This window comes from Salmo salar, chromosome ssa04 (genome assembly GCF_905237065.1).
Source record: "Salmo salar chromosome ssa04, Ssal_v3.1, whole genome shotgun sequence".
Classification (NCBI taxonomy): Eukaryota; Metazoa; Chordata; class Actinopteri; order Salmoniformes; family Salmonidae; genus Salmo; species Salmo salar.
In genome coordinates this window covers 31,156,755-31,172,649 of record NC_059445.1, presented here as the reverse complement: position 1 = coordinate 31,172,649, position 15,895 = coordinate 31,156,755, and the positions used below count along the sequence as shown (strand labels likewise).

Here is a 15,895-nt window from a genome sequence, read left to right as displayed (position 1 = left end):
GCTCAAAGATGAACTGGTCAAGGCCATCAAGATGTTTTGGCTAGAGAAATTGACGATACAACAATGCAACAAATACATTGATAATCTCAGCAAGGTTTTACCTGTGGCCGTGGAGCTGGGTGGAAGTGCGACTAAAATGTAGTTTATCCTCTTGGGGCTAGGTGGGACGCTAGCGTGCCACCCGTGGTGCACTCCATCAACAGCAGGTGCATTTCAAGAGCGGCAAATTTGAATCCAAATAAATGTCAAAATTCAAATTTTTCAAAAATACAACTATGTTACACCATTTGAAAGATAAACATCTCCTTAATCTAACCACGTTTTACGATTTCAAAAAGGTTTTACGGCGAAAGCATAAATTTAGAGTATGTTAGGACAGTACATTTACAAGAGTTGTGTGTAATGTTTTGTCAAGTCAAAGACAGGGTCACCAAAACCATAAAACCAGCTAAAATGATACACTAACCTTTTACAATCTCCATCAGATGACACTCCTAGGACATTATGTTAGACAATGCATGCATTTTTAGTTCTATCAAGTTCATATTTATATCCAAAAACAGCGTTTTACTATGGCATTGATGTTGAGGAAATCGTTTCCCTCCAATAACCGGCAGTCAAGTCAGCGTCACAAATTAAATAATTAAAATTAGAAAACATTGGTAAAATATTATATTGTCATTTAAAGAATTATAGATTTACATCTTTTGAACGCAATCAACTTGCCAGATTTAAAAATAACCTTACTGGGAAATCACACTTTGCAATAATCTGAGCACTGTGCCCAGAAAAATACGCGTTGCGATACAGACTAGACGTCATGTTGGGGAGATCTAAAATCGAAAATACTATGTAAATAATCCATTACCTTTGATTCTCTTCATCAGATGTCACTTCCAGGTATCACAGGTCCATAACAAATGTAGTTTTGTTCAAAAAAGCTCATCATTTATGTCCAAAAATCTCCGTCTCGTTAGCACATGATGTAAGCCAGCCGGACTTCTCGTCATGAACGAGGGGAAAAAATATATTTCCGTTCGTTCAAACATGTCAAACGTTGTATAGCATAAATCATTAGGGCCTTTTTTAACCAGAACATGAATAATATTCAAGGTGGACGAATGCATAGTCTTTTATAACGTATTGGAACGAGGGTACCCAACATGAAGTAGCGCGCCAGGTGTCTAATGGGACATCACCGTTCCATGGCTCTTGTTCGGTCAGATCTCCCTCCAGAAGACTCAAAACACTTTGTAAAGGCTGGTGACATCTAGTGGAAGCAATAGGAAGTGCCAAAATATTCCTAAACCCCTGTGTTTTTCAATGGGATAGGTTTAAAGTCAATACAACACATCAGGTATCCACTTCCTGTCAGAAAATGTCTCAGGGTTTTGCCTGCCAAATGAGTTCTGTTATACTCACAGACACCATTCAAACAGTTTTGGAAACTTTAGAGTGTTTTCTATCCATATATAATAAGTATATGCATATTCTAGTTACTGGGTAGGATTAGTAACCAGATTAAATCGGGTACATTTTTTTTATCCAGACGTGCAAATGCTGCCCCCTAGACCCAACAGGTTAAATAAACATCCGCATTTGAATATCTTTTTTTCTTGTTATTTTATTTTATTAACAAAAGCATAAAGATGTTGCTGAATAAATACAGTAGTGCTGTTTTGAGGTAGAAATGTAGCACTTTAGAGTACTTAAGCATCGAATACATTGCAAGTTGGGGGGATGTTTCCCAACAGTACCCGGGTTATAAAAACTATATTGTCCTGCTAATAGGAAACATTTGCATGATGGGCTACACCTGCTACAGTTGTGAAAATGTGCTACATTTTTGACCAGTTGCAATTGTAAGTAGGCCTAATAAAGCCTCAAAGCCTACCTCAGCCAGTTAAGTTATTTTATGTAGGTCTAGGCTCCGATGAAATAGACTCCAATTAAGCCCTCTTGTGGTTTGTAAAGTCCAATTAAATAGAACATTATTGTTGAAATAAATTGCTCGACTGATGTAGATTTTCTCCATCTGTTGGTGTGCAACACTTGCATAACAAGCTAGCTATATTTTCAGCACCAGCCTACCCCGGCCAATGAAGGTCTACCCCGGCCAAACCGACTGGGCAAATTGACTCCCAATCACAGTCGGATGTGATACAACCTGAATTCAAACCATATAATATATACACAGTTGAAGTCGGAAGTTTACATACACCTTAGCCAAATACATTTAAACTCAGTTTTTCACAATTCCTGACATTTAATCCTAGTAAAAATTCACTGTCTTAGGTCAGTTAGGATCACCACTTTATTTTAAGAATGTGAAATGTCAGAATAAAAGTAGAGAGAATGATTTATTTAAGCTTTTATTTCTTTCATCACATTCCCAGTGGGTCAGAAGTTTACATACACTCAATTAGTATTTGGTAGCATTGCCTTTAAATTGTTTAACTTGGGTCAAACGTTTCGGGTAGCCTTCCACAAGCTTCCCACAATAAGTTGGGTGAATTTTGGCCCATTCCTCCTGACAGAGCTGGTATAACTAAGTCAGGTTTGTAGGCCTCCTTGCTCGCACACGCTTTTTCAGTTCTGCCCACACATTTTTATAGTGGCCACTATAATAGAGCAAAAATAGAATGTCTGTTTGTTTCATTCTATTTCTACATTAAGATGTTTTTCCCATGTGCAATATTTAGGTGTGTGTGTGTGTGGTCACAAGCGTTCTATTATAAAGGCTGTCATGGCTAACTGCAATATTAGTGTATTGTTTTTTTCTCAAGACTTGAGTGTAATTTGCAGTAAAGTCTAGGCAACAAATAATATTGGATTGCTTTCTTTACATTTTTTAGCTGTGAATTAGGTTCACATTAACCACCACTTTTTATTTTACACACAGACTGAACATGTAGATCATATTCTTTGTTGTTTAATTAGTTAAAACCTGCATTTCCCTCTAGCAAGGACCTTTTTGGGCTCTCACAAGTTTGCATCCCTGCCTATGGTGTCATCACTTCTGTGTCTCACCACCTTGGCCTGGATGAGGGAAACACATGGTTGATGATATTAGTAGTTTATCTAGCTTGTCCTGCGTTGCATATAATCGATGTGGTGCCTGTTAATTTACGCCAAAAGTGCATTTGCAAAAAAAGCACTGTCGTTGCACCAATGTGTACCTAACCATAAACATCAACGCCTTTCTTAAAATCAATACACAGGTATCTATTTTTAAACCTGCATATTTAGTTAATATTGCCTGCTAACATTAATTTCTTTTAACTATGGAAATTGTGTTGGGTATATGCAGCAGTTTGGGCCGCCTGGCTCGTTGCGAACTAATTTGCCAGAATGTTACGTAATTATGACATAACATTGAAGGTTGTGCAAGGTAACAGCAATATTTAGACTTATGGATTCCACCCGTTAGATTAAATACGGAACGGTTCCGTATTTCACTGAAAGAATAAACGTTTTGTTTTCGAAATGACAGTTTCCGGATTTGACCATATTAATGACATAAGGCTCATATTTCTGTGTGTTATTATATTATAATTAAGTCTATGATTTGATAGAGCAGTCTGACTGAGCGGTGGAAGGCAGTAGCAGGCTCGTAAGCATTCATTCAAACAGCACTTTACTGCGTTTGCCAGCAGCTCTACAGCATTGCGCTGTTTATGACTTCAAGCCTATCAACTCCCGAGATTAGGCTGGCAATACTAAAGTACCTATTAGAACATCCAATTGTCAAAGCTATATGAAATACAAATGGTATAGAGAGAAATAGTCCTATAATAACTACAACCTAAAACTTCTTACCTGGGAATATTGAAGACTCATGTTAAAACCACCTGCTTTCATATGTTCTCATGTTCTAAGCAAGGAACTTAAACGTTAGCTTTTTTACATGGCACATATTGCACTTTTACTTTCTTCTCCAACACTTTGTTTTTGCATTATTTAAACCAAATTGAACATGTTTCATGATTTATTTGAGACTAAATAGATTTTATTGATGTATTAAGTTAAAATGAAAGTGTTCATTGTTCATTTAGTATTGTTGTAATTGTCATTATTACAAATATATATATACATAACGGCCGATTAATCGGTATCGGCTTTTTTGGTCCTCCAATTATCGGTATTGGCGTTGAAAAATCATAATCGGTCGACCTCTAGTGGACATTGAGGAGGTCCAGGGAGAAGACATGGAAGCCTGAGTGAAAGACAACCAAAGCTTTAGTTTCTAGACTATCATTTTACAGATGTATGTTGAAAATGTTTTTGGGAGATGCGATGGATCATTGGGGATCATTCAATATTCCCTTACTTTTGTTGTTCAGTGAAATCATCCCATGTGAAGAGTCAACTCATTTAATTAAACTTCCATTCGTAACTAAATATTTTATTTGATTTCTATTGGAAGGATTTAATAATTTGCAATTATGTCTACTTACGATAAATTAAAAGGTTTATCTTTCTGTCTCCATATGATATGGTAAAATATCCAATGCAAAAAACATCAACATTTAAATGGTACTAATTTGCATATATTTTCGTTAATTCCCATATATTCCTGTTAATTCCCATGGAAAGTTTCCACCTCTGAATATTCCCCAAAATGTGCAACCATAGTAGTGAATGTATCTGTGACAGTAAATGTGTAAAATTGGGAAATCTATTAATTCCCCCCGGGAAATATTTAGATTATCTGTCACACTGTTGTGTCCATTTCCCTTCTCATTGGTAAAACTAAATTATCTAAGGTCTGAACAAGGCTTCACTGGAAAGTAACTACATAAACCAAGGGTGTCAAAATGATGTCTCGGTGTTTTCGCTCCTTGTTTGTTTTTTCAATTGAGGTAATTGATTAGTAAGGAACTCCCCTCACCTGGTTGTCTAGGTCTTAATTTACATGAATTGGAAGGAAATAACAAAAACAGCAGACAGACGGCCCTCCAGGAATTAAGTTTGGCCGATTCAATCCGATCTCGCTTTGTCGTCTATGCTCCTTTTAAAGGTAATTTCCAATTGAGCCAACATATGCAGTGTTTACCAAGACGGTAACATTACCTTTTAACCCTAACCCATTATCTGCTTGTCCTCTCACTATTGTGTCTCAGCACCAGAGGAGCTGTTCAACAACCTGCCTCCCTCACAGCCCTCGCCCCCTGCTCTCGTCAGACACAGCTTCACAGGCCTCTCCTCGTCCCCCTCCTGCTCACGAGCTCCCCGGCCTGCCTCCGGACATGACCATTTCCTGTTAACCCCCGGTGAGCAGTTTCTTCCCTCAAAACTCGAGAATACCAATAGAAAAGAAGTTTGAGTGCCAGAATCTGGTCTAGTGATAAAACTACCAACTCTGAACCACATATACCCTCAGTGGCAAGGGTTAGATCCATCAGATGGCCACAAATCTGCCGCCTCCCTATCCCTATTCCACTGTCCTTTAAAAAAGCTTGATTCTACAAAATGCATATCTCTGATACCAAACTCGAAGTTCTCCTGACTTCAGAGTCTAGGGAGTTAGTTTTGATGTTTGTCGGCACGAAGCCCCGATAATGAATGGGGCTGTGCTTGTACTGGTTGGTTCTCCTCTGTCTTTCTCACTCAAACACCCACACACAGACACACACAGCCCCCCCCCCGTTCATTACAACTGTTTGATTTTCAAATCCAAACAACCAGGGTTCTCAACTCCCCAGGAAAAAAATTACATTTGAGAGAACAAATATATGTATTCGCTTTGGAGGAGAACGGAATATGGAATTATAACGACAGCATGTCCAGACCAGTGGGTCACAGCTCCTCTCGCTGTGTCACCTGGTCTGCACATCTGCCAGGTCTGTGCATCTATCACTCTCATCCACTCTAATAAAAAAAATGAAAGGCCAGAATTCTACGTGGATAGATGACAAACATGCAGTTATTGTTTGAAGTGTAGACAATCTTTTCCCCTCACATTTGTAAATGGTTTGGTTTCAGATACTGTGTTTGATATGCTGAGCGCTGTGGCCCCTCTGCCCCCTGTGAGGAGACAAACGGGGGACAACATGAAGAGCCCTATCCGGACATCACAGTCCCAGGAGTACGACCAGTTACCCCCCACCCAAGGTACAATTTAATACTGTAGGATTTTTTTATTATTTAATAGTTTCGCTTTTTGAATTATTTAAAATACAATCAACAATAATGCATGCAAAATAACAGTTAAATCTGTGGATTGATGAGGAATTGTTAGAAAATGTTATGGGTGAGAGGGATGAGGCAAAAGGAATGGCAAATAAGTCTGGCTGCATAACCTACTGCACATTTTGAAATCATGTGACTAAACAGAACAAAACGAAGAAGAAACTATACTATGAAACAAAGATAAATTATATAAAGAATGATAGTGCAAATCTTTGGACCTTAAATAAAATTTGGGTCAAAAAGGAAAACTCAGCTCCATCATTTATTGAATCAGATGGCTCATTCATCACAAAAACCACTGATGCCAACTACTTTAATGATTTTTTAAATACTTATTTCCCTCATTAAAATGCAAATCATTTTATAAAATTTTTGACATGCGTTTTCTGGATTTTTTTGTTGTTATTCTGTCTCTCACTGTTCAAATAAACCTACCATTAAAATTATAGACTGATCATTTCTTGGTCAGTGGGCAAATGTACAAAATCAGCAGGGGATCAAATACTTTTTTCCCTCACTGTACAATAAAATGTACATGAAATAAATGAACAACAGGCTTTCAGCACGATTATAGGGAAGGGTATTCAACATGCACGGCACTCACACAAATGACTGATGATTGGCTGAGAGAAATTGATAATGAAAAGATTGTGGGAGTTGTTTTGTTAGACTTCAGTGCGACTTTTGACATTATTGATCATAGTCTGCTGCTGGAAAAACGTAGATGTTATGGCTTTTTACACCCCTTTCTTATATTGTGGATTTGAGATTTATCTGTCTAACAAAACACAGAGGGTGTTCTTCAATGGTAGCTTCTCCAACATAAGCCAGGTAGAATCAGACATTCCCCAGGGCAGCTGTCTAGGCCCCTTACTTTCAAAAAATCTTACTAATGACCTGCCACTGGCCTTGAGTAAAGCCTGTGTGTCTATGTATGCAGATGACTCAACACTATACACGTCAGCTACTACAGAGACTGAACTGATTGCAAAGAGCTGCAGTTAGTTTCAGATTGGGTGACAAGAAATACGCCAGACTTAAATATTTCAAAAACTAAAAGCATTGTATTTGGGACAAATCATTCACTAAACCCTAAACCTCAACTACATCTCGTAATGAATAATAATGTGGAAATTGAGCAAGTTGAGGAGACTAAACTGCTTGGAGTAACCCTGGATTGTAAACTGTTATGGTCAAAACATATTGATGCAACATTAGCTAAGATGGGGAGAAGTCTGTCTATAATAAAGCACTGCTCTCCTTTCATAACAACAATATCAACAAGGCAGGTCCTACAGGACCTAGTTTAGTCACACGTGGGTTGCACGTGTGGTCAGGTGCCACAAAGAAGGACTTGGGAAAATTACAACTGGGCCAGAACAGGGCAGCACGGCTAGCCCTTAAATGTACACAGAGAGCTAACATTAATAATATGCATGTCAATCTCTCATGGCTCACACTACTTGTTTTTGTAAAAGGTATTGACATGTTGATACTTCTTAAACCAATAAACTGTCTGTTTAAACTACTAGCACACAGGACAGACACCCATGCATAACCCACAAGACATGCCACCAGCAGTCTCTTCACAGTCCCCAAGTCCAGAACAGACTATGAGCCATGGCTACATGAAACTCTATTCCACTTCAAGTAACTCACGCAAACAGTAAAATCAGATAAAAAAAACCTGATTGCAAATACACCTTATGGAACAGTGAGGGCTGTGAAAATTCACACACACAGGTACAAACACACACATACAAACACACATAACATACAGACTATACACACGTGTACACCTGGATTGTGTTGTAGTAGGGTAGTGGCCGGAGGGCACACACTTAATGTATTGTGGAATCGTTTGTAAAATGTATTTTAATGTTTAAAAATTGTATTATAGTGTATATTACTGCCTTAATTTTTGCTGGACCCGAGGAAGAGAAGCTGCTGCCTTGGCATAATAAATACAAATGCATGAAACCATTATTGATAATTAATGAAACTTTTTTGAATAGCTCTTAAAGCCACTTATGCTAAAAGCCACTTGAAAGAAGCTTTTTACCTACCCATCATCCATTGACTTATCCATTCAATTTTCTTTGCAGTGGACGTAGATTATTTGCAGGCACCTGCCAGGCCGCCTAAGCCGCTCCCTCGGATGACCCCTCCGGACATCCATCAGAGGAAGAATCATGGGCAGGACTCAGCCAGTGAGAGTACAGACGCCAAAATCGCCAAACTCATGGGAGAGGGCTATTCTTTCGAGGATGTGAAGAGGGCACTCATGATTGCTCAGAACAAAGTGGACGTGGCACGGAACATTCTCAGAGAGTTTGCCTTAGTGGCCCCTAGACTCAAACTATAACTCTGAGAAGGGGACTGAAATAGGAGACAACTTGTGCCTCTGTGTGCGCTGGGGTAGAAGGAAAGGGCTTATTTTATCTTGTTATCACTCGCTAGCTCGTTCTGACCAAAAAAAGATAGTAAGCTTGGAAAACGCTGATCCGTCGACTGCATTTTTCCACAGATCGGGAGTCCTTCCACAACTATCTGTTCGAAGCTAAATCGAATCAGAGACAGAGGACAGAGTTTGTCTACCAGCATGTTAATCCTGTGAAGGAAAGAATTCAGGCGAGCTTTGCCAGTGCTGGCCTCTGCGTTTACCCTTCTGCTCCTGCCACTACTGCTGCTGATCCCCCTCCCCAACTGCCCATCCCCCAGCCTTTCATAATCAGCCAATCAGGGGTGGGGTGTCTGTAACAGACTGGTATTGGCTCATGTTCTTCTATGTTTATTGACATTGGTGCCTATGGTCCTTATTCCATCTGTCTCAAACACACCTAAAGACCCGTCCATCACTCTCAATCCCCTAATTCTCTCTCTCTCTGATAGGTATACTAGTGTGCAGTCCAATAAAGATGGTGTTCCTTGTGCCCTAGCTGAATTCTCTGTCATAATGAGCTGCTGCTGTTGTTGTTGTAGGAAGAGGCTGGGAGAGAGAGGCTTTTGAGTGGTGTTATTGACTCCCAGAAGCTCCCAGGTCAGTAGCAGAGGCACCATTAGGCCACTCTGGAGGTCCACTATTGCTTTCTCCACTTCCTTCCTCCAGCAGCAACCTGGTGAATATACAATAAGGAACAGGGTGGGACAGTAACATGACCCTTAACGGTTCCTCTCGTCTCAGAACCACAGATGAAACCAGATGCAGCCTTGTGTGCATACGTGTGTGTTTGTTTTGATTTCTTCAGTGAAAGACAACAACCCCACTGAAAGTATTTGTTAACTTGTGCTCAAGGCACAAACCGTTATTAGTACACTTTCAGATTATAGAAAAACGTATGTTTTTTTTATGTGCAAAAATGAAGATAGATAATACCACCGAGCCAATACCTTTGCGTTGACTGGTTCTACAAATGAATATACATTGTGTGTTGTTAGTGGGGTTCTTGTCAAGCATTTAAATCCTGGGAGGACTGCTCTTGTGGATCACAAATGGAGAGGACAACCACTATTACACAATTAAGTCAATATTATTTTGAAATTCTGTTGTCCTTTTGTTGCCTAGTTATTGTATGCTGAAATATGTAGACGCATTCCCACACAACCTGAGACAAACTGTACGTTCGAATTCCAGGGTCCATTGCTTTGACAAGGGTGTCTTTCAGAGAAAACCTCTGAGCAACTACACTGCTCCTAACGTGACTCTTGCGTCATTAGCCACAATCAGGAATTTTAAAGTCGAAATCAACAGGAATGCCGTTAAAAAAAGGAGGCATTTTCCCTTCACTCCCCATTACAGTATGAACCCTGGCTTTGTCAGTTTCAATACAATAACTGCATTATTTCTCCTCTCCTATTTGAAGCTTCATTTTGCACCGGTCTAATTATTTTTCATCTTTAAACTTGAAAGTCTCAAACTGAACATGTTTTATTCCATCTGGCTCGTAAAAAGGGAGGGGGGGGGGGAAGTGAAGTGGCCTTCATTGGGTTAGAAGGGGAGGTTTTCTCATTCTGTTTCTCTTGCCATGAATTTAGTTTGATGAAAATGCATTGTGGAACGTGTTAAGCATTGTGATGTGTGCAATTAACTTATACATTATGAAAGCCTTCACTTCATGATTATTGTCATTGTTCAGTAATTAAAGTAACCAGTGATTTGTTTTGTTTATAGATTTTTTTGTTTTCATAAAAGCCAGTATTAACATGAGTCTTTCATTTTTTTTTATTTAACTAGGCAAGTCAGTTAAGAACAAATTCTTATTTACAATGACGGCCTACCCCTGCCAAACCAATTGTGCGCCGCTCTATGGAACTCCCAATCACGGCCGGTTGTGATACAGCCTGGAATTGAACCAGGGTCTGTAGCGACGCCTCTAGCACCGAGATGCACTGCCTTAGACTGCTGCGTCATTTGGGAGCCCATGATGTATGCAAACTCATTTATAGGGTGGAGGAGTTTATCACAAAACAATGCATAGTTTGTTTTGTGGCATAATATTGGAAGGTCTGACTTGAAGTTGAAGCTTAAATTTGCTGTGATTGTCTGACTTGAACATATATGAAACGTGTAACCAGTGTAGCTTTAATACATTTAATATGTATAGCACTTTTCATTACAGCAAGAATCTCAAACAGAACATGATGGAAATGTGTTTTTGTTTAAATTGGTGCTGACATACCTTGAAAAAAAAAAACACTAATTAAAAATGTACACTTTATTCTCAACAAAAGTACAAAAACAAAATTCAGTATTCACAATACTTTTATGGCCTTCTCATCTTACCCTCTTTGGTTTCACTGTTGTCCCGATTATTCTAAATTAACTAAATGCATGGAAACACAACTTTCCTATCATACTTTTACCATCATCCTCACCGTTTCAATTACAGTCCTTCAGACCCTAAAAAGAAAACCAAAACACAAAAAATCTCTACTGTTTTATACACCTCTCTCCATGTAACTCTCATATCCACCATACAGTACATTTTCAACAGTTTAAATAATGCATGTTCGAGGTTGAAATCAGAATGTATTATGAGTGGTTCTAGTAAGCATGCCAAAGTGCAGCTAACCTGACATGTCTCACACAGTATAAATAGAGCAAAACACAAGCTGGACATTCACACCCGACGTATTTACAGTGAACCCCCTCAAACGGCAAAACAGAACCATGAATAACCACTAGTAAATGGCCTTTCACTACAGTATGACACCGGAGAGGAAAACAATAATAGAGATGAAAACACCGTTTTAACTGAAATCTGAGAGAGATGCACAATAAAATTATATTAGTGTTATGACACTGATTTAACAGGTAAAAGAGGGGGCAATGTCAGCAGATCCACATGAATGCTCCATTTATAACAACATGTGTAACTCAAGTCTGGCAAAACTTGTCAGAAAAACAAAAAGGTAGCTATATTTTTGTGCAGAACGCCTGGCAAATCTGACCTGCAAATGTCTTGCATGTTAAATCAACCAATTAGGTAAAAGTGAGCTGATTTGCATTTTGTGGAGATGTTTGAGGCTAGCGTCATTCAGTTTGTTGGTTCCAAACTTACACCGACAACCAACTGAGTCATAATATATATATTTTTCTGTATCTTAGAAATTGGGATGAGGCATTTTCCTCACCTTATTTAGTTTGTAGCTAGTAAGTGAGACCCAATAGCTTACGCTAAGACAAGTTGCACTAAAATAAAACTCGTATTTGTGATTCAGCCATTTTCTGATTGTCCAGCACAACAAAAAGTGTAACCCCAATAATTGAATTGGTGAGACTTGCAATTGGCAGCCACACTAAAAGAAAAATGTCCAGATATTTCCATTTGCCACTTTCCCCCAGGGGGATAACAAAGAAAATTTAGGGAAGTAACAAAAAAAGGTGCAGCTTCAAAAAAATCGAATGCAAAGATTTGAAATGTAACCTCGAGGAACAGAGGGGTAACAGCAGTGTAGAGCAGCTAGCTCACGTGTACAGTGAATTTTACATTATTTTACTCAATTAAAACAAAAAAAAGAGAAGACTTAAACCCACTACACCATCACGACACGCTAAACAATTGAGCATTCACCAGGAACACAAAAAGAAAATGAGAAGCAATCTTCAGTGCTGACTGAAAATCAATTAACAACACAAAATGTTTAGCTTTTTTTCCTCTGAGACTGTGGGTCGGTGGGTGGGACTGTTAATCTGGATTAGGAAGCATTCTGCAATACATGCTGCTCATTTGGAAGCCAATCAAATGCCTTCGTTTCGGTGTCGTTCCAAAGGCCAAGGCCTCTTTCTTCTACTCATTTCCTGAAACAGAAATCAATGCACTCATTTTTAAGGACTTTTCACCATTTTAGTTGGGGAAATAATCAAGCATCAAACTGTATGTTTGAGTCCTATAAAAACAAGATTTCTTATCAAAACAGAAAAACTTGTCTTGCCACCAACAAGGCAAGGTAAATGTCAAATTATATTTTAAAAACGATAAATTCAGTGCATTGTCACTGCATACCTTCTTCGTCCCTCAAGTACAGCCCGGCTGGCTCTACACCGTAGCTTTGCACTCCTCCAGTTTCTTGCTCTCTTCGGACGTTCCGGCTTCCTTCTCTCCTGTTTTCCAGGTCCCTTGTCTGAAGAAGAGATTCACTTTACTTAAAACTCCTATTTTTATGTCATTCTTCCCTCATTGTAATATACTTATTACACTTTGGGCTAGACTTACTAAGCCAATGCACCAGGTGCAAAGTTTGCATTTACTTCAATGTCTTATACGTTCTCAATCTTTAGTATACCTTTTTATTCTGTCCTCAATGTTTAAGTTTGTAAAAGATAAGTGCATATGCTTAATACATCTGTCCCTTTTTGTTTTGGGCACGAATATGATCATACTATACAACTAAAATATAAATTATACGTGTAAGTGTGTACCTTGATTTCATAATGTAAAGCCAATAGGCCAGCCCCACAACAGCAGCAGCTATGATGAGCCCAACAACAATGAACACAATCAATAAAGCCTGGTCCGAACTGTCATCCTGTGCCCCTACAAACAAAACAACATGTCAAACAGTGCACCAGCAAAAACATTGTCTACTCTCTGTCTTTCTCACACACAAAGATGAATAGTAGTGTATGAGTGGGCAAGCAAAACTAAATGAAGATGTGGGAGCCATGTTTGTATGAGCAGTACTGCTGTTAGTTCGGTTGTTTATGGGGATGACATTTGAGAAGGGTTTGTCATGCCGGGCTGTTCAATCCCCAAGAGCGTCAACAAAGCCATACAAGGCTCCCGAGTGGCGCAGCAGTCTAAGGCACTGCATCTCAGTGCTAGAGGCGTCACTACAGACCCTGGTTTGATTCCAGGTGGTATCACAACCGGCCGTGATTGGGAGTCCCATAAATAAGAATTTGTTCTTAAGTGACTTACCTAGTTAAATAAAAGGTTAAATCAATAAATAAAAGGCTCTCGGTAGTCTAGGTATCAGAAGATACAGTATAATCCAATACCAGATGCTTTCACCTCTACACAATAGTCAACAGGGTTGTTATCACTTCAGATTAAGTAATACTCATAGAAAATGGTAGGCTTTAAAAGGAAAAAATATATAATTCACACCAAGCCTGGTAGTTGGTGGCCCTGTATGGTTCAGTTTGTGGATTGTGGGTTCGATTCCCAGGGCCAGCCATATGTAAAATGTATGTATGCATGACTTTAAGTCGCTTTGGATAACAGCGTCTGCTAAACGGTACCTATTATTATTATTTATTATATTAGTTGGGCAGCCATTTTCAAGTCACTAGAAAGTCAAAGGAGGGTGACATCTTACCTTTTCCTGGTATTTTTTCATCCTTAATTACTGAAATCAGATATAAAATGAAATTAACTTCCAATTAATAATATACATTATTAATTATATATAGAACTGTGTACTGTTTCCAAGAGTTGAAAAGCAGAAAAACTGTAAGAGCTGAAATTGCTATAAAAAAAGTCTAACAAACCCTATCTATTCCAAATATCAGCCAGAAGAGTGTAGATTTGGCGAGCAAGTAAGTGAAAATGTAAGCCCTCAATGGCACTGCCCATGCTAAAACTACCTTTTGGCCACTAGAGGCCTCTATCATTCTCTATCCTCGACAATGACAAACCGATGCAGAGCAGAAAGAGAGACAGTGAAGGAAAGAGAGAAAGGATGAGAAAGGAACAGCCAATGGCACAATGTTCAGCGGATGAAATGAATCTGTAAAGTCCAGCATTAGCCTTCAGCATACCTACCATGGTGACATTAAATCTAATCATCTATGTTTAAAGAGCGGTTCTGAAAAAAAATACATTTAAATGATCCTTTACTTTCCTTGGCGGTTGTTGATTGGTTTTTACTTATTTACCCTCTGTATAGGCCAATGCATCTACAAATTGACAACCAAGGTAAGTGGAAAGTCATGTGACTTTTTCCACTTCTATCATCCCCAAATATCCAACATAATAGGGCCCCATAAAGCCCCATTTACACAGGACTTGTATTACTATAGAACACCGGTTATTTTATTATTACTCCAGCATGTCCTTTTTTCAAATGGATGATTTCCATGTGATTAGTTTCACTAAACTGGCCTTCATTATGGATAAAGTGAAAATAACAATATTCATATCAATAAGAACCATGAAAAGTTTAGATTGAATTAACTGATGTATTATACTCTTTTAAAAGACAAGTAGCCACTGGGAAAGTTGACATTCATCTGTAGGCTTGCACTAGTCAAGTGGGAAGGGTGTAGTGTAGGCTACTGTAAGTTGGCAGTTAAGAGGGAAGTGGGCGGTGATTTAGTGTTAGAGAGAAGCAGTTACAGAGAAGTGACCAGGAGTTAGTGTAGGTACAGTACGCTACTCTAGGTTAGCGTTTGGCACTTGTTAGCTGCAGTCGCCACAGGTGCACTCACAGGAGGAGACGTTGAGGGCCATGAAGTGATTTCCCAGCTTGTTGGTCGCAATGCAGGTGATGGTCAGGTTTCCTGTGGGCACCACCGTGATCTTGTGAGTTGCCTTGCCATTGATATAGGAATTCTCCTCCTGATAGAACAAAGCCATTTGGGGCGTTTAGAAGCACACACAGGCATATGAACAAAAGTCCAACAATAGACTTTGGCTCTTTCTAACATGTACGCACGTATGCCTACACCATATTAAAAACATACAAATTTAAACTTTTAACAAATATATCAAATATATTGGCACCACAAATTAATAAAAAAATGAAAAGCTTGAGTCAATAAGTATTCAACCCCTTTGTTATGGCAAGCCTAAAATAAGTTCTGGAGTAAAAATGTGCTTTGAAGTCACACGACTACCTCAACTCTGTACCCCACACATACAATTATCAGTAAGGTCCCTCAGTCGAGCAGTGATTTTCAAGCACAGTTTCAAGCACAAAGACTAGTGATGTTTCCCAACGCTTTGCAAGGAAGGGTTCAAACTTAAAAAGCAGACATTGAATATCTATTTGAGCATAGTGAAGTTATTAATTACACTTTGCATGGTGTATCAATACACCCAGTCACTACAAAGATACAGGCGTCCTTACTAACTCAGTTGCCGGAGAGGAAGGAAACTGCTCTGGGATTTCACCATGCTTGGCTTGGCTCCATTCCGTTTCTTTTTTATCCTGAAAAACTCACTACCTTGGAAAATAGTTAATAGAAGGTGTGTATTAG

General features: G+C 38.9%; 1 protein-coding gene across 2 annotated transcripts in view; it reads left to right on the top strand.

The window, feature by feature from the left end:
• Positions 1 to 10,399, top strand: part of cblb (Cbl proto-oncogene B, E3 ubiquitin protein ligase) — a 222,107-nt gene extending 211,708 nt beyond the window's left edge. The window contains exons 17-19 of one of the 2 annotated variants that reach the window (XM_045716809.1): positions 5,124 to 5,273; positions 5,986 to 6,114; positions 8,298 to 10,399. In XM_045716809.1, coding sequence (XP_045572765.1) covers positions 5,124 to 5,273; positions 5,986 to 6,114; positions 8,298 to 8,557 — 539 coding nt within the window. In that variant the 3' untranslated portion in view covers positions 8,558 to 10,399. Of the gene's footprint in view, positions 1 to 5,123; positions 5,274 to 5,985; positions 6,115 to 8,297 lie in introns of those variants that run through there. The other variant, XR_006769591.1, reaches the window with a different exon arrangement.
• The last annotated feature ends 5,496 nt before the right edge of the window (positions 10,400 to 15,895 follow it).